This window comes from Podarcis vaucheri (genome assembly GCF_965113315.1).
Source record: "Podarcis vaucheri genome assembly, chromosome: 13".
Classification (NCBI taxonomy): domain Eukaryota; kingdom Metazoa; phylum Chordata; class Lepidosauria; order Squamata; family Lacertidae; genus Podarcis; species Podarcis vaucheri.
The window spans coordinates 26,542,101-26,562,588 of NC_138751.1; the positions used below are offsets into that span (position 1 = coordinate 26,542,101).

The 20,488-nt window shown below is 39.2% G+C and overlaps 2 protein-coding genes and 1 pseudogene across 3 annotated transcripts; all 3 read right to left on the minus strand.

The window, feature by feature from the left end:
* Positions 1 to 3,594: 3,594 nt before the first annotated feature.
* LOC309517245 (olfactory receptor 11L1-like) lies at positions 3,595 to 18,803 on the minus strand (the record flags this gene model as incomplete). The annotated part of the gene is made up of 2 exons (XM_082196385.1): positions 18,774 to 18,803; positions 3,595 to 4,428 (listed from the first exon to the last, which is right to left on the minus strand). Exon 2 carries the CDS (start codon positions 4,420 to 4,422, stop codon positions 3,595 to 3,597), a length of 828 nt encoding a protein of 275 aa, XP_082052511.1. The 5' UTR covers positions 4,423 to 4,428; positions 18,774 to 18,803.
* Positions 8,707 to 20,452, minus strand: LOC309516582 (olfactory receptor 6B1-like; the record flags this gene model as incomplete). Its single annotated transcript, XM_082195343.1, has 3 exons — positions 8,707 to 9,527; positions 18,761 to 18,899; positions 20,435 to 20,452. The coding sequence occupies 3 exons, from the start codon at positions 20,450 to 20,452 to the stop codon at positions 8,707 to 8,709; spliced, it is 978 nt and encodes a 325-aa protein (XP_082051469.1).
* Positions 13,775 to 14,772, minus strand: LOC309517230 (olfactory receptor 6F1-like; annotated as a pseudogene). The gene has a single exon. The product of its transcript is annotated as an olfactory receptor 6F1-like (transcript).
* Positions 20,453 to 20,488: the final 36 nt, after the last annotated feature.

Genomic DNA, 20,488 nt, shown 5'->3' on the forward strand with positions numbered 1-20,488 from the left:
GTTTATTAAATAGTTTAGTACAACATTTGATTCAGAATATTTTTTTTCTTGTTTTCCTCCTCTAAAAACGAGGTGTGTCTTATGGTTGGGTGCATCTTATAGAGCGAAAAATATGAAAAATATTTTCATACCACTTTAGGTAAAGGTAAAGGATAATTAAGTCCAGTCAAAGGCATCTGGGGTTGCAGTGCTCATCTCGCTTTAAGGCCGAGGGAGCTGGAGTTTGTCCACAGACAGCTTTCCAGGTCATGTGGCCAGCATGACTAAACTGCTTCTGGTGCAATGGAACACTGTGATGGAAGCCAGAATGACGGAAATGCCGTTTCCCTTCCCACCACAGCGGTACCTATTTATCCACTTGCACTGGCATGCTTTCAAACTGCTAGGTAGGCAGGAGCTGGGACAGAAGCTCACCCCGTTGTGTGGATTTGAACTGCCAGCTTTCTGATCGGCAAGCCCAAGAGGCTCAGTGGTTTATACCACAGCACCACCCTCATCCACTTTATCATTAATATTGCTAAGTAGTACATACTATTCCAAAAAGTAAACTATATAAAATAGAAGAATCATTTCAAAATCATCAAAAAGCTTGCTGATATAAGAAAGTGTTTTGTCACATGCCAGAAGGTCAATAAAGAGGGTCCCTATCTAAATCTCAGGCCAGGGGGAGTTTATGAGGCTTGGGCCTTGTAAATACGTACATAAGTCTATTGGATATGGAAGAGAGAGAAGAGACTGACTGCCACCCAAGAAGATGGTGGCAGATAAAGAGGGCTTAATTCTCCACAAAATCAGATCCTTATAATGTCTGGAGCCAGTGAGCCAAGCAAAAAGAATGCATATGGAGAACAATTGATTAATCAGGTGTAAATCAGGAAAAGGTTGTTCCTTGTGGTGGCACTGTCAGTGATGTGTTTTACTAGTAATTAAAGACATTCCTGTTTGCCTAAGCATTTATTATTTAACATTGTTGTACATTACTGTGAAACATTTTGTGAAAAGCAATATAAAATATATAAATTAAAAATCAGATAAACAAGCAACAACAACAAAAAATACCCCATTCACTGAGAGGACAGCAAAAATAAAACCAAAGAAAGGATGGAAGAAGCACAGGATTCAACAGAGTCTTGTATCATTTCCATAATGTTTCAGACTTGAAAAGCCTATTACAACATAGCTGAGTTACATTTTACCTTAAGACACTGGGAGGCAACTGTGGAGGCCATCAGTGCCACAACCGGAACCATGTGATCAATAATGGGGAACCTATGGCTGTCCAGATGTAAGTCAAGGGTGGGGAAACTGTCGCCTTCCACATGGACTTGTAGCCAAGCAGCATCTGTAGGGAGAGAAGTTCACCACTTCTGAGCAACAATAAAAATCACTTACACAGTGGTTGCTCTATCAGCACACCCTCTGTATCAACTGCTCCATCCCACTACCTCAAGGTGTGATTTCCCCCTCCTAGTTTGAACATAATGCAGTAGGCAATGCTAGTTCAATGTATCAGTGTGCCTCAGAGTATTTCATTTTCCCATAAGGAAGGGAGGGAAATAAAGAGTCCAAGTTGGCAGATCAATTTCTTAAGGGGCCACTAAGTATATGGAATCAGATATAGAACACAAAAGTCGTAGCTGACATGCTCAAAAGACACAAATGCAATTCCATTGATGTGTCTCTCTTCAAACTTAACAGCCATTTGGTTTTTGGTCATTTGACTCCTAGTCCAAGAGAGAATAGATTGACTTATGCCATTTTAAATCTTCATTTTTACATCTTTTAACTCAAACTAGAAGCTAAATACATAGAAATTTAAATGGGCATGAAACTATGTCCAACAACTTCATTCATATTCTGGACCAGATCACTGAATTCATGCTAAAGTGCTCCTTTCAAGGAGTTCTTACCTTAAAGCCACAACACACTAGATGGCTGAAGAGTTGGGTTTGCTTCATCTTAGAATGCAAAGTACTTGTAAAAGAATGGAAATAAATGCACTTTCTGCTGGTCTTCAGTGCACTCTATCTTTTGAATGTATATTCTATCATGTATTTCATGAAAATGTGGCAATCCTCTGTAATAATGAAAATATTATTGTCTCTGCTTGAACTGTGCAGCCATTGCTGCATATAACCAATTTATATGCATCTATCACTGCATCTGAAAAGTCTCACTGGGAAAGGAGTATGCAAGAGTAAAAAAACAAAAACAAAAAACCTATCAAAATCATATGGGAAACCAAGGACTCCACAATGATTAATGAGTTTTCCTCATTCTGAGAAATCCTTTGTAGATTTCCTCAGACCAAGAGCCCTGGAGAAATCATTGCACCATCTGGACTAGGATTCAGGATTTTAGCTGATATATGTTCATTTGTTTTGTCCTTTTGTATGTTTCAAATGTCTGGCAGCAGGGAGAGTACCACTCTGTCAATATCAGCTTTTCTCAGTCTTGGGTCCCCAGAGGTTGTTGGACTACAACTCCAGTCATCCCTGATGTCTGGTCCTGCTAGCAAAGGATGATGTCCATCAGTATCTGGTAACAAGACAAACTAGCTCCAGTTTTTGTCAAGGGTGGGCATAGAAACAATTCTGAAGTTGCCTTTCCTATCCAATTACTGTTCTGCAAGCAATCCCATTTCATTTCCTTATGAGAATTATTATAAGGAGATGATGGAATGGCTTCTTAAGATGTGTATGATGTAGCAACATTCCTGGAGAGAGGACAGATCACATACAAAATGGGAGTACTAGGAGAAATTAATAAAATGCAGATAAAATTTTGTCATTTTTTTTTAAATGAATGTGGAGAGGTGGAGACCTGAATATAAGAGTGGGGGGGTGGTGATGAGAAAAGTAAATAAACTAAAATTGAAAGGCTCACCAATCCCATGAATGTGGGCAGTGGAATGCTGATTTGAATAGAAAGCTTCTAAACAAAAAAATATATAATGGAGCTGACAGGTTTTCTGATAGTTGTGTTAGAATTTGAATTTCTGTCAACTTAAACACAAACACGCGGCACGCGGGTGGCGCTGTGGGTAAAACCTCAGTGCCTAGGACTTGCCGATCGTATGGTCGGTGGTTCGAATCCCCACGGTGGGGTGAGCTCCCGTCGTTCGGTCCCAGCTTCTGCCCACCTAGCAGTTTGAAAGCACCCCTAAGTGCAAGTAGATAAAAAGGGACCGCTTTATAGTGGGAAGGTAAACGGCGTTTCCGTGCGCTGCACTGGTGCTGGCTCGCCAGAGCAGCTTCGTCATGCTGGCCACGTGACCCGAAGTGTCTCCGGACAGTGCTGGCTCCCGGCCTCTTAAGTGAGATGAGCGCACAACCCTAGAGTTGGACACGACTGGCCTGTACGGGCAGGGGTACCTTTACCTTTAAACACAAACAGGAAGTCTACATATATGATTGCAAAACAGACTGATTTCTGGACCTTGCCTCCGAAACAAACATTGACAAAATGCATTACGATTTCTTTCTTTATTCAATAGCTTAAAACATCAACATCATGGGGGGGGGGGAAAGAGGTTTCCACCTTGTTTCCCACACTTTAGAGGTAAAAGAGTTATCCTGGTTTTTCTTCTGAATTTTAATAAATTCTATTGAACATTTTAAAGAGTGTTTTCTTTATGGCTTCCTTCACTTCTTTGTTCCGCAAACTGTATACAAGGGGGTTGACTAGTGGGGTGAGCAAAGTGTAGAACAGAGAAAAGAGTTTCTTCAAGTCGCTCAATGAATTCATGTTTGGTAAGACATAGACTATCATCAGGGAGCCATAGAAGCAAGCAACCACGGTCAGGTGAGAGGAACATGTAGAAAATGCCTTTTGTTTACCAGTGGTGGATGCAATTCTTAAAATGCTCTTGATGATGAAAGCATAAGATGTAAGTGTTATTAGAAAGGAAGGCAGGATGCCTATACAGGAGACAATAAAGGATGCAATTTCAACAAAATACGTATCATCACAGGAGAGTCTTATCATTGGGATCAAATCACAGAAGAAATGATTGATTTCATTTGGTCCACAGAATCTTAGTTGAGATACCAAAAATATTATAAGACTGATAATCAGTGATCCACTGATCCATGATGCAGTGATTAGCATAATGCAGATTCTGCTATTCATCAGCAATGCATAATGCAATGGTTTGCAAATTGCTAAATAGCGATCGTAAGACATCACTGCTAGAAAATAGCATTCTGTAGTTGCGAGATAACCAAAGAAATACAGCTGGGCAAAGCATCCATTAATAGAAATGGTTCTGTCCCCAGTCAGAAAACTGACCAGCATCCTTGGCATGATGGTTGAGCTGTAGCAAGTCTCCAGGCATGACAGGTTTCCCAGGAAGAAATACATGGGTGTGTGAAGATGCTGATTGAGGACTACTAGAATAATAATGAGAATGTTTCCAGCCATGGTCACAAGGTAGATAGGAAGAAAAAGTATGGAAAACAATGTCTGTAAGTCCTCACTATTAAAGTCCAAGAGGATGAATGCCACAGGAGCTGTTTGATTTTCCTCTTCTGAGTTGACATCTAAGTTCATCTAAATAATTGCAATAAAAATTAAGAAATATTTAGGCTGAACTATTTGATTCATTTGTTGTTTTAATTCAGCATATGCTCAAAGATATGAAAGTATGTTTGAGTGTATCTTTAATTATGGTTGCATTGCTGTACACACTTATTAGGGTATAAGCTCTATTGAATTATACAGTGGTACCTCGGGTTAAGAACTTAATTCATTCTAGAGGTCTGTTCTTAATCTGAAACTGTACTTAACCTGAAGCACCACTTTAGCTAATGGGGCCTCCCGCTGCTGCCGTGCCTCCAGAGCACAATTTCTGTTCTCATCCTGAAGCAAAGTTCTTAACCCGAGGTACTATTTCTGGGTTAGTGGAGTCTGTAACCTGAAGCGTATGTAACCCGAGGTACCACTGTATTACACTTTGGAATCATGCTTAGGATATGTAATTCAGACAATCACATTTTATGTATATTACAGTAGTGAAAACAATAATCCAAATAGTGAAATGTGTACATGTTGGCCTGGGGAAAAGAACCTGCTGTTATATTTCTAGTGTTCTAAATCCGAAGCAGCCATTGTCTGTTCTTCAGATGTTGTTGGACTCTAATTCTTATCAGCTCCCCCCTCCTTCCACCAGCATAGTCAATGATGAGAAATGATGCAGGTCAGCGGGGGAAAGAAAGTCCACTTTAAGAATGGACTGCACAGAGGGCATTTTGCATAGGTGCATCCAAATCAGGGAAGCATTGCTGCTTTTGCATTCTTTTACTGGTGTCTATTAAGGTAGCCAGTGAAGCAGCACTAAAGAAGAGAACAGAAGGGGGGCTAAATTTCCATTAAAACTGCATAATCTAATTTCTATGTAATTTTGAAAGGAATGGAGAAAGAATCAATAGGTGTCCAGTATCTCTGTACGGTCCACTTTCTGGAAGCTAAGTGCTCATGGGCTACTTCAAAGTTCCTGTCCTCCCTTCTTACAGTCATTTATTCTTAAGCCTTGAACCAGAGTGTCCTTCAAATAGATAAATGATGGACCTATGTAAACTAGGACCCTTGGGCACACTAGCTAACTTTCTGCATGGAAATTATAAGTTGCAGACTCATAAGAAATCATAGAATCATAGAATTGACTCTAGTTGTGACCATGGGGGCCATCTAGTCCAACTCCCTGCAATGCAAGAATCGTACACCCAATATGGGGCAAAAATAAAGCAGAAAGTGAGTTCCAAATTTCAGTGGCATCTTGGCTTATTTCCTTTATGTCTCAGTGAAGACAATCCATCAGAGCGCTTTGCTGGAGCTCGGTCTCAGCTCCTGCCAACCTAGCAGTTTGAAAGCATGTCAAAGTACAAGTAGATAAATAGGTACCGTTCTGTTCCGGCGGGAAGGTAAACGGAGTTTCTATATGCTGCTCTGGTTTGCCAGAAGTGTCTTAGTCATGCTGGCCACATGATCCGGAAAAACTGTCTGCGGACAAACGTCTGCTCCCTCGGCCAGTAAAGCGAGATGAGCACTGCAACCCCAGAGTCATTTGCGACTGTCAGCAGTCCTTTACCTTCACATATGAGAAAATATATGTGTCTGGTTCTGAATCAGGTGATAAAGAGTTTTCAGGTGTCATTACCTTAAAGCCAGAATGCCCTCAAAACTTGATTGCTTCTTGTTTTTCCTATTACAAAAAAAAATCTGGATAATGGACTTTATTGCCCAAACAGCTTCTTTAGCACATAACAACTCTCAAAATGATGAAAGGGGACAATCCTCCAACTAGGGACAATCCTGCAAAAAATCCATCTATCTCAAAGATTTTCTTGAAGATTTTGGAATCTTCTGTTATAATAAATATGTAGATAGCTGTCTTCTTCAGAGGTGCCATCCATTACTGAATATAATCTTTAGCATAAATTAACCTCTCAGTTCTAAGTCTGAAAAATCTCACTGGGATATGAACATGGAGAAGAAAAAATAGAAAGCACAAGGGAAATCAATGATTCCCCTTTGACTTCTGGCATATTCTTTTGGGCGATCTGCAATGAATTCCATGAAGAAATCTGTTCAAAACTCACATCATCCAATTTAGATCAGGATTCCATCTATGTGAGATCTGTTATTTTTTATGCAAGCCAGGTTGCTCAAACCAGGCAGAAGCTACTGATCATTCTGCATGTTTAAGATATTTGCTTTGCCTTTTTATTAATTTTACTTGCCACTATTCATACCCCCCCCCAAAAAACCCTACACTATTGTTCAAACATACATATAGCATACACACAGCCCGTACCTTCAGATAATCCATGCAGATAATCCGAGGAAGGAAGTTATTGCCCTGTTTGTGCTCATGGAAAGAGGGAGTTGATTATCAGATAGGAAATTATTTCCACCACCATCACAGTAGTGGGTTTCATCTACTGCAGCACCATAACTGGGAATAAACATCATTCAGTCACAGTTTCTCAATTTCCCAGTCATAGCTTCAGTTCTCCAAAATTCCACATCAGTTTACAATTTAATTTTAAGAAGTCTTATTGACAATAGAACTTGTGGACATGCTATGAAACTGGTTGTTTTAAGATTGAGGAGAAATAAAAGAAATCACTTCTTTATGCAGTGCGTAGTTGCCTGCTTCCACAGGATGTGATGATACCCACCAACATGGATGGCTTTAGAAGAGAATGAGACAAATTCATGCTCTGCCTTTCACAATTGGAGGCAGCAATGTTTCTGAATACCACTTGCTGGAAACCATAGGTGAGGTGAATGCTGTTGTGCTTGAATCTTGCTTGGTGGATTCCTGCAGCCATCTGGTTGGCCATCGTGAGAACAGGATGCCGGACTAGATGCCAAAGGCCTGACGCAGCAGGCTCTTCTTAAAATTATTGAGAATTACTCAAAATACAAACATTTTTCTATGCAATTATCTCCAACATACACATATTTGCAAATAAATTACCCCTAACATAATGCATATTTTCATAATATACGCCTTCTTGTATACATTATGTGACGTCAGAAGTGCATTGGAAAATTCATAGAAGGGAGGATTTTTAAAGACGGCAATGTTGTGGTTCATGTATTATTTCAGAAAGGGTGAATTTGGTAAATTCACATTGAAATGAGAATCAAAATGAATTATTCCCTCACCAAAATTGTAGGACATTTGAGGGCCAGAAATTAATTTCTTCAGGTCTTGGATCAAACCTTCAAATTTGGGTTTCATCCACCTCTTCCCTAACTCCAAAACCCCCAATTCTTAGAAGTCCATTAAGAATTTCCATAAAGTGCCTGTGAATAGTTCAAAGCCTGTGTGTGTGTGTGTGTGTGTGTGTGTGTGTGTGTGTTCCTTAGCCTAACAGAATGGAGGGAACAGACTCTTGAACCCATTGTCAACAAGGAGTTTGGTATTATCCATCAGCACTCTTTTTAAGTCTATAGCAATTTCCCTTCCATTTTCCGAACCACCTATTTTTCATTTTTTCAACCATTTGCATGCTCTCACATTATATGACTTCTCAGTTACTTCTCTGATATGTGTAGGTTAGGTGCCTGTGTATTTTGTTATGAAAGATTATTGTATTATTTCAGAATCACTTAAAAGTTCTTATTCATACTAATTCTTCTCTTTTGTTTTACACTTAACAGTTGACAGACCTTACCCTTTCTGACCACACATATTGTCAACAAATGATGTGCATTTGTTGCTTGCTTGGAATTACACATTGATCCTTCCTGCAGTCAAAAAGTCAACAGCAATCTGTCTATGCCCCTAAACTTCCTGTTTCTTAGCTGCCCAAAGCCAGCTTGAATAGCATCACATATGATCGGCATTTAGAATTCTAGAGTTATATGTTACATATTTGGGAACCACCATAGTGCCTGAAACTTTGGACTCTATATTGGTCTCCTTCCTTTGTTATTTCTGGGAAATTTTGTGACGTGCTGTGAGATTGTTTCTTTCTTTCATTGCAAAACACAACAATGCTGCATTCAATAACCAATATGAAACCAAACTGTAAAATTCATGTAAAACAAAATTATTATTTTTTCAAATTCCTTCCTTGATAGACAAGGCAGAGGCAAAATACATTAATTAATTACATTAATGACCTGTTTTTGTAAGCATTCATATTGTGAAGACAATGCAATCAATGTTCTCCACACTTTTTGACCTGAATTCTAATCAGTTCTGTGAAGCAGCTTGAAAGTTTTCTTTGCTGCATCCTTTACCTCCTTGTTCCTCAAACTGTATATAATGGGGTTGACCAGTGGGGTGAGCAGAGTGTAGAACAGAGAAAAAAGTTTTTTCAAATAACTCAGTGAACTCATATTTGGTAAGACATAGACTATCGTCAGTGAACCATAGAAGCAAGTGACAACAGTCAGGTGAGAGGAGCATGTAGAGAATGCCTTTTGTTTACCAGTGGTAGATGGGATTCTTATAATTTTTTTGATAATGCAAACATAAGATGACACAGTTATTACAAGAGGGGGTAGTATGGCTACAAAGGATACAATGAAGGCAGTCTTTTCAACCAAATCAGTGTCATTGCAGGAAAGTCTTACCATGGGGGTTAAATCACAGAAAAAATGATTGATTTTGTTGGGCCCACAGAATCTCAGCTGAGATACGAAATATAGTACAATGTTCATACCCAAAAAGCCACTGATCCAAGACCCAGCAATGAGCATGATGCAAATTCTGCCATCCATGAGCGTCACGTAATGCAGTGGTCTGCATATTGCTAAATAGCGATCATATGACATCACTGCTAGTAAGTAACATTCTGCAGCTGCAAGAGACCCAAAGAAATACAGCTGTGTAAAGCACCCTTTAATAGAAATAGTTCTGTCTCCAGTCAGAAAACTGACCAGCATCCTTGGCATGATGGTTGAGCTGTAGCAAGTCTCCAGGCAGGACAGGTTTCCCAGGAAGAAATACATGGGTGTGTGAAGACGCTGATCAAGAATCACTAGAATAACAATGAGGATGTTCCCAGCTATGGTTGCAAGGTAAATAGGCAGAAACAGTATGGAAAATAAAACCCACAAATCTTCATTCTTAAAGTTCAAGAGGATAAACATTATGGGCTCTGTTTGATTTCCATCTATATCATTGTTTTTCAGTTGCATCTATATAAATAAGACAATATCAAGAAAGAATTAGAGTTGCGTATTTGATGCTGAATTCACTTTAATTCATAGGATTATATCAATGACATGCAAAAGGCTGGGGGTTTGTACACAACCCGCATTTAAGCAAACAAAATTCTCTACAGTGGAACCTTGGGTTGCGAATGTGATCCATGCGGGAGGCACGTTCGCAACCCACAGCACTCGCAACCCGCATTGCTGTGTCTGCGCACACATGTGATGCGATTCGGCAGTTTTGCACATGCGAAAAGTGACATTTAGAGTATCTGCGCATGTGTGATTGCCGAAATCTGGAAGTAATCCATTCCGGTGCATCCGGGTTTGGCGTGCCCGAAACCCAAAAACACACAACCCGCAGCATTCGCAACACGAGGTATGACTGTATTTCTGTTTCGGGATACATAACAACATTGACAATGATTCAGCTATGATATGATTGATGCATGCTATTCACTGCTATTTTTAGAATTAAATCTCTGGCACATTTACAGAGTAATCCAATACTGTACAATACTTATCTACTCTTAAGCAAATGACTTTGAATTCAATGTCAATTTGTGCAGCAGTCGGTAGAGCTTCTAATCCAAAAACAAATCTAGCACAATCTAAGCCACTGGGTGGATGATAGGGGCTGCATAAAGCTTTCGGGGAGGTTTATGTTTCTGAGAGTTAAATAATAATCATAAAAAAGCTGAAATCCTATGTTCACTTAACTTGGGCTAAGTCTCAATGCTGTTAGCAGAATTTACTATTGAAAAAAACCTATAGAGGATTTGCCTGGAAGAGTTTCATGTGCCCCTTACCTTGAAGCCAGAATTCACCAGATTCTTGATGAATTCTGAGTTTTCCTCTGTATCACCCAGAATCATAGGTCATGGAAATATTTCACAAGTATCGTTATTTATTTCCAAAGGGCATCAACTTAATATATGTCTTGCTAGTATCATCCAGTATGTTTCAATATATATCACTAAGATTTTGTGACCATCTAGTGCTGCTCTGAAAATGTGGATACATCTCTTGTGGATATGGGTCAACTATTGCTGAATGCCATCAATATATAACTTATATTAACATTCACGTCTATCCATCTGTTTGTAAAATCTCAAAGGAGAATGAACACAGAGGAGACACCCGATTCATGAGGGAAATTAGTGGCACTCCTATGTCTACTGTAATAGCTTTCTTCCCGGGAAATCACTGATGGATTTGTTGAGATCCAAGAAACACCCAGTTATCTAGTAATGAGGAGCAGCACAATCACTTTGCAAAGCAAGCTGCAGCAGGTTCCCTCTGTGCCTTGTCGCCTTGGGGGGGATTACCCCATGTGCCTCCCCAGGCAGTCGGACCTTATTCTCCGGCACTGCTGTGAACACAATTTGTTTAAGCTAAATTGTTTATGCTTTGTTTAAGATTGATTAAAACATACAATGTGAAGGGTTTATTTATATATAACAGGAAGCATAAGGGTACTAGTTCTAAACAGGAAATGGAGAGTAGCAATATAGGCAGAAACAGTATGGAAAATAAAACCCACAGATCTTCATTATTAAAGTCCAAGAGGATAAACATTATGGTCTCTGTTTGATTTCCATCTCTATCACTGTTTTTCAGTTGCATCTAAATAAATAAGACATTATTAGGAAAGAATTCGACTTGAGCATTTGATTCTGGATTCACTTTAATTCATAGGATTATATCAATGACATGCTAAAGGACGGTAGCTTGTACTCAACCCGCATTTAAGCAAACAAAACTCTCTGTATTGGGTTACATCACAGCACTGACCACAGCGATCCAAATATGATATCATTGACACAAGCTATCCGCTGCTATTTTTATAGTCAAATCTCTGACACACTTACAGCATAATCCAATCCAATACATATCTACTCTTAAGCAAATCACTTTGAATTCAATGTCAATTTGTGCAACAGTCAGTAGAGCTTCTAATCCAAAGACAAATCCAGAACCATCTGAGCCACTAAGTGGATGGGAGGGGCTGCATAAAGCTTTTGGGGAAGTATATTCCTTAGTTTCTGAGAACTATAGGTTTTTCTTTTTTAAAAAAACAAAACAAAACACAGAAATCCTATGCTCACTTAACTTGGGGTAAGTCTCACTGCAGTTAGCGAAACATATTATTGAAGAAACTTATAGAGGATTTTGCCTGGAAGAGTTTCATGTGCTCCTTACCTTAAAGCCAGAATTCACCAGATTCCAGATGAATTCTGAGTTTTCCTCTGATTTACCCAAAATTGTAGATCATGGAAATAATTGCACAAGTATCATTATTTCCACAGGCATCAACTTAATGTATGTCCTGCTAGTAACAGTCCTACATCCAGTATTTTTCAATATATATCTGGAAGATTTTGTGGCCATCTAGTGCTGCTTTGAAAATGTGGATTATGGATATGTGGATATGGGTTAGCTACTGCTGAATATCATCAATCTATAGCTTAAGTTAATATTCACATCTATCCATCTGCTTGTAAAATCTCAAAGGAAAATGAACACAGAGGAGACACCTGACTCAAGAGGGAAATTATTAGTGTTTCTAATGTCAAAGCTTTTTCCTGGCAAATCACTGATGGATTTGTTGAGATCAAAGAAACTCCCAGTTCTCTAGTAATGAGGATAACATAAAAACATAAAAAATTGTTTTGTGAATAGCAAGCTCCCTCTTCACCTTGTCCCCTTGGGGAGGGTGTTGTCCCCTTGGGGAGGGCACCCTGTGCACCTGCCCCAGGCAGTGGTACCTTACACTCCACCACTGCTGTGAACACAACTTCTTTAAGCTAAATTTGTTTGAGCTCATTTCCCCCCCATCAAATTTGTTTAAGCTTTGTTTAAGATTGATTAAAACATACAATATGAAGGAAGAATAAGTGTATTGGTTCAAGACAGGAAATGGGGAGTAGCGGTCAGTCACATATGCAAGTCTGGTCTGTCTAAGAAGGATGATAAAAAATAGAAAAATGATTTTTTATTTCCATGTTGAATTGGGCTAAGGAGGATCAATTATAGTGCCTGTTCCATTGTCTCTGAAACCAGCAAAAATGGATGCAAAAATGTGTTCAGGAGTGAAAATATTTGCCACACATACACAGCCTCTTACACACAAAGCCCTTCTCTTCAGATAATCCATGCAGATAATAGGGTTCATACTACTGTACTCCCTTTTCACTCAGAAAATGATGAGATGACCAAAGAGATAGTGATTTTCATGTTCATCAGCTCCACCTGCCCCAGCACTGTGAAGAGGAATGAGCAAAACATTCAGTTTTGGTTTCTCTCAGTTTCTCATTTTTCCATTCTTAACTCCAGTGGCCAAGGCAGTTTGTATTTTAAAAGCAGAACAAATAATATGTAATCATGAAAATGCTTAAGAATTGTAGTCTGACTCTCTCTAAATAAACACTTTTTTGCATACAATCTTCTCTGATGTAACATATTTTTGCAAAGCACTTTCCCCTAATATAACAAACCTTTCCATCTTAATTTTACTAGTGTATGTCTTTTGTACATATTACTTGCTGAAAGGCCTGCATGGCAAAATTTGGAGATGTGCTGATTTTGAAAGACAGCTACTTTTTAAAATGTTGCAGTTAGGTGTATAATTTGCATTTTGGGGAGGACCATAGTTCAGTGGTTGTTCGCAGGAAATCCCAAGTAGTTCCAGGCATCTGCTCGTAAGTCTTGCAGAGAGTCCTGCCTGAAATTCTGGAGAGCTGCCATCAGTCAGTATTGGCAACACAGTGGAACAATGGGCTGACAACATATGATTCAGATTCCTCTTTTCTTTTTAGATAGTTTTATGATGCAATGCGAGGTTTCTCTTGTTGTAAATCACAACCACAAGGATAAACCACAAGAATAAACCAAAGGATTAATTCTATAATCCTTTCTCTTGATGCTGGACTCAATACCAATATGAAGCTAAGCTATATAATTCATACAAGGTCGAACTCCTGCTTTGATAAAGAAGTAAGGGGCAAAATATGTTAATTAATCAGAATCTGTCCCAGTAAAACATTGACATCATAAAGCCAATAGTAGCAGTGGTCTACTCCACATTTTTACCAGAAATTTAGTGAGCTCTCTGAAGCAGCTTGAAAGTTTTCTTTGCTGCATCTTTTACTTCTTTGTTCCTCAGACTGTACACAAGGGGATTGACCAGAGGGGTGAGCATAGTGTACAACAAAGATAATAGTTTCTTCAGGTCCATTAAGGAACTCATGTTTGGTAAGACATAGACTATCATCAGCGAACCATAGAAGCAAGCAACCACAGTCAGGTGAGAGGAACATGTAGAGAATGCCTTTTGTTTACCAATGGTGGATGGGATTCTTAAAATGCTTTTGATAATGCACACATAAGATGACACAGTTATTAGAAGAGGAGGTAGTGTGGCTAAAGAGGAGACAATGAAGGCTGTCTGTTCAACCAAATCTGTCTTATTGCAGGAAAGTCTTACCATGGGGGTGAAATCACAGAAAAAATGATTGATTTTGTTGGGCCCACAGAATCTTAGTTGAGATACCAAATATATTAGGACACTAATACCCAATGATCCACTGACCCATGATCCAACAATAAGCATGATGCAAATTCTTCCATTCATGAGCATTACATAATGCAGTGGCTTGCAAATTGCTAAATACCGATCATATGACATCACTGCTAGGAAGTAACATTCTGTTCCTGCAAGACACCCAAAGAAATACAGCTGTGCAAAGCATCCATGAACAGAAATGGTTCTGTCTCCAGTCAGAAAACTGACCAGCATCCTCGGCATGATGGCTGAGCTATAGCAAGTCTCCAGGCAGGAGAGATTTCCTAGGAAGAAATACATGGGTGTGTGGAGGTGCTGATTATTCACCACTAATAGAATAATGAGGATGTTTCCAGCCATGGTCACAAGGTAGATAGGTAGAAACAACACAGAAAATAAAACCTGCAGATCTTCATTATTAAAGTCCAATAGGATGAATGTTATGTGCTCTGTTTGATTTCCATCTTCCTCATTGTTCTTCATTGACATCTGGGGGGCAGGGGAACAGACAATATTGAGAAAAACATTGACATGTATATATGACCAGGGGGTTTTGTCAACCAGAAGTCACTGGAACTCAGTTCCGGCCCCTCTCAGGTGGGCCCCATTGCCATTATAAGACAGCAAGGGAGACATTCATGGTGAGTTCTGGCACCCCTTTTTCTAGAACAAATAGCAGTGTATATAACAGAGGTTCACATTAAGTGAAACACAAATTGAATTACAATGGTAATGACTAGGGCTGTGTAAAGGATTGGACTGAGATTTAAATTCTGAGCTAAATATGACCTATTTGGAGAGATCCAAGCTTCAGCTGAGTTGGGTTGGGGAAACTGTGGATCCCTTTGTCCTGGGCTGTCAGGGAGTGGAGTTTCAGGCAGGAAAGAGAGACTGTCATGAGGTAGAAAAAAGAGAAAGAGCAAAAAAACCAAAACCATTTGGCAGCTACATTCTTGACAGAGAATGTATCTGTGTGAGGTATCTTCCTGCTTGGCCTCTCCTCCTTCCTGCCCTCTAAAGTGGCATAGCACAGGATCAAACTCTCTCTCTTATGAGCTCTTAACCAGGAAATTTTAACCTCGCACAGTGCTGATCACTAGTTTTTTTGTGAGAGGCTTGCCTTGCTTGTAGGGAAGCTGCTTGTGAAGGAACAGCACCTACATGATTGACTCCTCCTGCTTAATAGCTAGGAAGTGGGAGAATCTGATCCTTCACAGTGCTGGTGCTTTCATTCCTGACTGCATTTTTAAGCTGTATGTTGACTCTTTGTTAAATGCAGCAGGGGTAAGTAGTTTCCAGGTTGACCCAAGGCAAATTGGCTCTATCTGGGAGCCAAAGATTGCAGCTGATTGGACATATTTAGGTTCATGGTGAAAGAGTTGCCTGGGCTTCTTAAATTAAAACCTGAACAGCAGGGTGTGAGAATTCAGGCAGGAAGGATAGGCAAGTATGAGAAAGGAGGAGGAGGAAGCATAAAATGGAGGGACCTACTGGGCAGCTGCATCTTCAAGGGACAAGGTATGGATGCAGGTGGATCCCTTTCCTTCCCAACCTCTAACTTTTCCTGCCAGGCCTCTACTTCTTGCTGACCCTAGAAGCAGGACTGCACAGAATTGGATCTTCCCATTTAACAGCTCTCAACCAGGAAATCTGGAAGCTGTTCAGTACTGGTTGCTTTTCTTTTGTGAGCAGTTTCCTTTCCATATAGGGAATCTGCTCACAAAGGAGCACAATTAGATCCCATTGCTTAAAAACTGGTAAGTGGGGGGGATCTGATCCTGCACATTTCTGGTACACCCTTTCCCAACCATATGTGTCTTGTATGTTAAAATATGATATAATATTAAAATATTTTAACTATGCCTCCCAGAGGCCAAATATTAGAGCCACATGGTAAATACTCCCAGGTATTTGTTTGTTTTCGTTTCTCAGAGCTATTTTGAAGGGAGGGAAGCTGAAATCCTATATTGGCTTAACTGAGAGTAAGCGCCAGTGAAACTAGTTGAATTTACTACTGATTAGACACATTATAGGATTGCGCTTAAATAGTTGACTGTGCTCCTTACCTTAAAGCCAGAACAAACCAGATTCTTGAAGAATTATGGGTTTTCCTCTCTGCATCACACCAAAATGTGTCTCACAGAAAAAATTGCACAAGCATCATTTCTGCACGACCAACACATGTCAGATCTTGAATGTATGTCTTGTTAGCAACTGTTCTGCATCTAGTAGTTTCAAGTATACATCTGGAGGATTTCCCTGAAGTCTTGAAAATCTGATGCTGCACTGAAAATTTTGATGCATTTCTTCTTGATATTTGTCAGCTCTTGCAAGATGCAACCATTCCATAGTTTATGTAAGCATCCAACTCTATTAATCTGCTTGCAAAATCTCAATGGGAAATTGACACAGAAAAGTCAATGCCTAAATCATAAGGGAAATTAGTGGTTCTCCTAACACTATATCCATAACTTCCTTCCTGGCAAATCCCTGATGGATTTGTTTAACTCAAGGGAACCCTGTGATATCTTAAGCTCAAGGACAGTTTAGAAATCCATAAGTATGCATACTACCAAAAAAAAAAAAAATCTGTTAGAACTCATAATTTATAAAAACCTTTCTGGGTTATCCAAAGCCGAGATTCTGTATTCTGACTAAGTGATATCTGCCCATTTCATTCTCCATAATATAAATTGGAATACTGGTTTATATGACATGAATGATCCTTCTAGGCTAGCATAGTGAGACTTCCAGGGCTGCACCATGTTCATACAGGACCACTATTCAGCATGCCAATTAGAAATTTCATTCTCTCTCCATTAGGACTAGTTTATGTCTAGTAGTGTTGGTCTTTCTTTGTAGTCTTATTGATTTTATTTCCATGCTTTTTACTTGATTACTAGTTAGTTTGGTCTTTGCCATGGCAAAAAGAAAGCCGCCAAATTGGAGGATAGATGAAATACTACATTATAAAGTCACATGGCCATTGGCTGGCTAAATATGGACATACAACTTTGTTCCATTTGAATCTTTGTGTCAGGGACTGGCTGGATGAGGAAGAGCTAAGTAAGTGAGTTGGGAGATCAGATAGATAGATAGATAGATAGATAGATAGATAGATAGATAGATAGATAGATAAGAATAGCTCTCCACCACAAGAATGGGTTTCAAAGCTTTACTGGACACAGCCTTATAATATTCACAAAGAAACATAACAAAATACAAAGTAACACATAGCTCTTTAACAGCAAGCGATGTGGTCCCATCTTCTTTTAAGTCCTTCATACAGTTCCAAAAACTTTCCTTTTTCTAGTGCCAGATAGATCCTAAGCAACTTCCTTCCATCAGCATCAGAGTTTGCTACTTGTGCCTAATGCAAACTTATCTTGTAAAATGTTTTCAAACACAATGCCTACAAAAAAAATGCATTTTATGCGTATTAAACTTACACCTTAAACCATTTTTACAATGAAGACAATATAGTAGCATACTAAAAACTGAGAGGAAATAGAAACAACTCAGACTTGGATTGGTTACAGATCAACCAATTGAACGATCTTCTGAAAATTCAAGTCAACAGCAGCTTTACTAATCCAAGCAACAGTATTGAATCAGGGTGATGCAGGGAGGGGATTGGAATCCACAATGTCCAAACAGCAATTGCACCAGTGCTTATTTCTGGTATTCTCCGATATCAATGAATACAGGAACAAAACCCAAATTGGCACAATGCTTTTCTAAGAATATCCTTTACATCTTTGTTCCTTAGGCTGTATATGAAGGGATTAGCCATTGGAGTTAGAATTGTGTACAAGAAGGAGAAAACCTTATTTAGATCTTTGAATTTACCACTTGTTGGTAAGATGTAGACAAAGGTTAAAGATCCATAGAAAACCGAAACAACAGTGAGATGAGAAGAGCAAGTAGAAAAGGCCTTTTGCCTCCCAGTCACAGATGGGATTTTTAGGATTGTACTGATGATAAAAATGTAAGATGTTACAGTTATGAGAAATGTGGGTAGAATTCCGATGGATGATGTTATGAATGCTGCAGTTTCAATAACCCGGGTATCACTGCAAGACAGTCTTACTACAGGTGTAAAATCACAAAAGAAATGGTCAATTTGATATTGACTGCAGAAAGTGAGCTGGGTCAACAAAGATGTTAAGATGGTTATAAGTAGCGACCCAATTAACCAGGATACTGAAACCAGCAGGATGCATGTTCTGTTGTCCATAAGCATGACATAATGCAATGGTCTACATATGGCTAGGTAGCGATCATATGACATCACTGCCAAGAGGTAACATTCAGTAGCTCCCAAGGTGGAAAATATATGCATCTGTAGGATGCAGCCCACAAAAGAAATGGTTTTGTCCCCTGTAAGAAAACTGTTCAGCATTCTTGGTAAGATAGTCGAGGTGTAGCATATCTCCACGAAGGACAAATTTGACAGAAAGAAATACATGGGAGTGTGAAGGTGCTGCTCAGCCATGACAAGTACAACTATGAGGAGATTACCAGACAGAGTCACAATATAGATGACTAGAAATAACAAAAAGAGGAGTATATTCAAGTTCTCAACATTCCTAAATCCCAGGAGAATGATTTCAGTGATACCTGTTCCGTTTTGCCATTCTGAGTTTTTCAAATGCTGCATCTATAGATAGGAAGTAATATACTGAGTAATTGAAAAAAATAGGTTTCCACCCACCCCCATCCCCACACAAGAATTAAGCAACCATCACTCAACACACATACACCATTGTGCCATATACACATCTTTTTTAGCAGGGCCATTTTAAATCAGCACTTGCCTTGGTTTTGCTGCATCTCTTGACAAGTTGCTATGTAATATGTTTGTTCACTTCTTATGGGCTGCAGAAAATCTGCAGAAAATTCTTGACTCTGAAGATGGGCACTTTCAAACTGCCATTATTTGGGGGTGGGATTCAATCACTGACTGGCAAATTCAGGGTGCAAAAGTAAAAAAGAAAGAAATGGCTTGTGCTGTTGTGCAACATATCTGGCTCCCCACAAATCCACAATAAGGGGAACTGCTCTTAAATGTGTGGAATAACAATTGCAACATTGTGTAACTTCCCTGATGCTGCCTATCCTCTCTGCAAACTTTTTGCAAAACAATCAAGATGACTCTTGATTCTAAGTCATCTAGAAGCAACTTGAGACATGTGGAAACAGGTGTGCACTTCATAGCAAATATAGATAGGTTGGATGGGTGTAAGGTCTAAAACAGGCATAGGCAAACTCTGGCTCTACAGATGTTTTGGAACTACAATTCCCATCATCCCTGACCACTGGTCTTGTTAGCTAGGGATGATGGAAATTGTAGTTCCAAAACAGTTTGCCTATGCCTGGTGTAAAAGAAAAAGGAGGTGTGTGCAATGTAAGGAAGATTCATGATAGAAGTTTTGAGCCAATGTTAGTCTAAATGTTTTGGCTGCTGATTATTATCCCCTCCTTTTTTTAAAAAAAAATCATAGCCTCAGTTCCTTTAAACTAGAAATCTAACCCGCAGTGTGGTGAAAAGAGCAGGTAGATAGTAGCTTTTGCCATGGATGGGATTTTCAGGTCTGTGCTGCTGTCGAAAATAAAAGGTATCACAGTTTCAAGAAAAATAAACAGAATTCCTGTGGCTGGTGCTGTAGTTTCAATTACCCAGGTGTAATGGCAAGGACGTTTCACCATGGGTGCAAAACTGCAAAGTAAATGGTTTTATATTGGCTGCAGAAAGGGAGTCATGTCTTCTACAACTAACAAATAATATACTGAGTCAAGGACTCTTAAGGAATTAGTCAACAGCAATCCAAAACATACGGTAAATGTTCATGTCAGATACTGTATCCATCTTTTGAACAATGTTTTATGGTATTTTTTTTTAAATGCATAATTGAGTTCCCTTCTCATAAACAGTGGAAAACATAATAGAATCAAAATAAGAATTATGAAAGCATGATATTGATGGGAGAACATGGGGTGCATTGCAGGGAAGAGCAGTAATAATGGGGACAGCTGGATTTCAGGAAAACATGCCAAACATTGCTGCTCTTCTCATTAAAGATTGTTCCCACTGAGGAATCTTCAATAAGATCCTAAATGAGTCAAAAAAATCCCTGGAAGGAGTAGAATTTTTAAAAATCTACTTTAAGCAATTTACCTAAAATCTGAGTGTACCTGCTTTTTCACATCCATTTCTAGAAGGTTCTTTCTTTCATGATGTTTGTAACT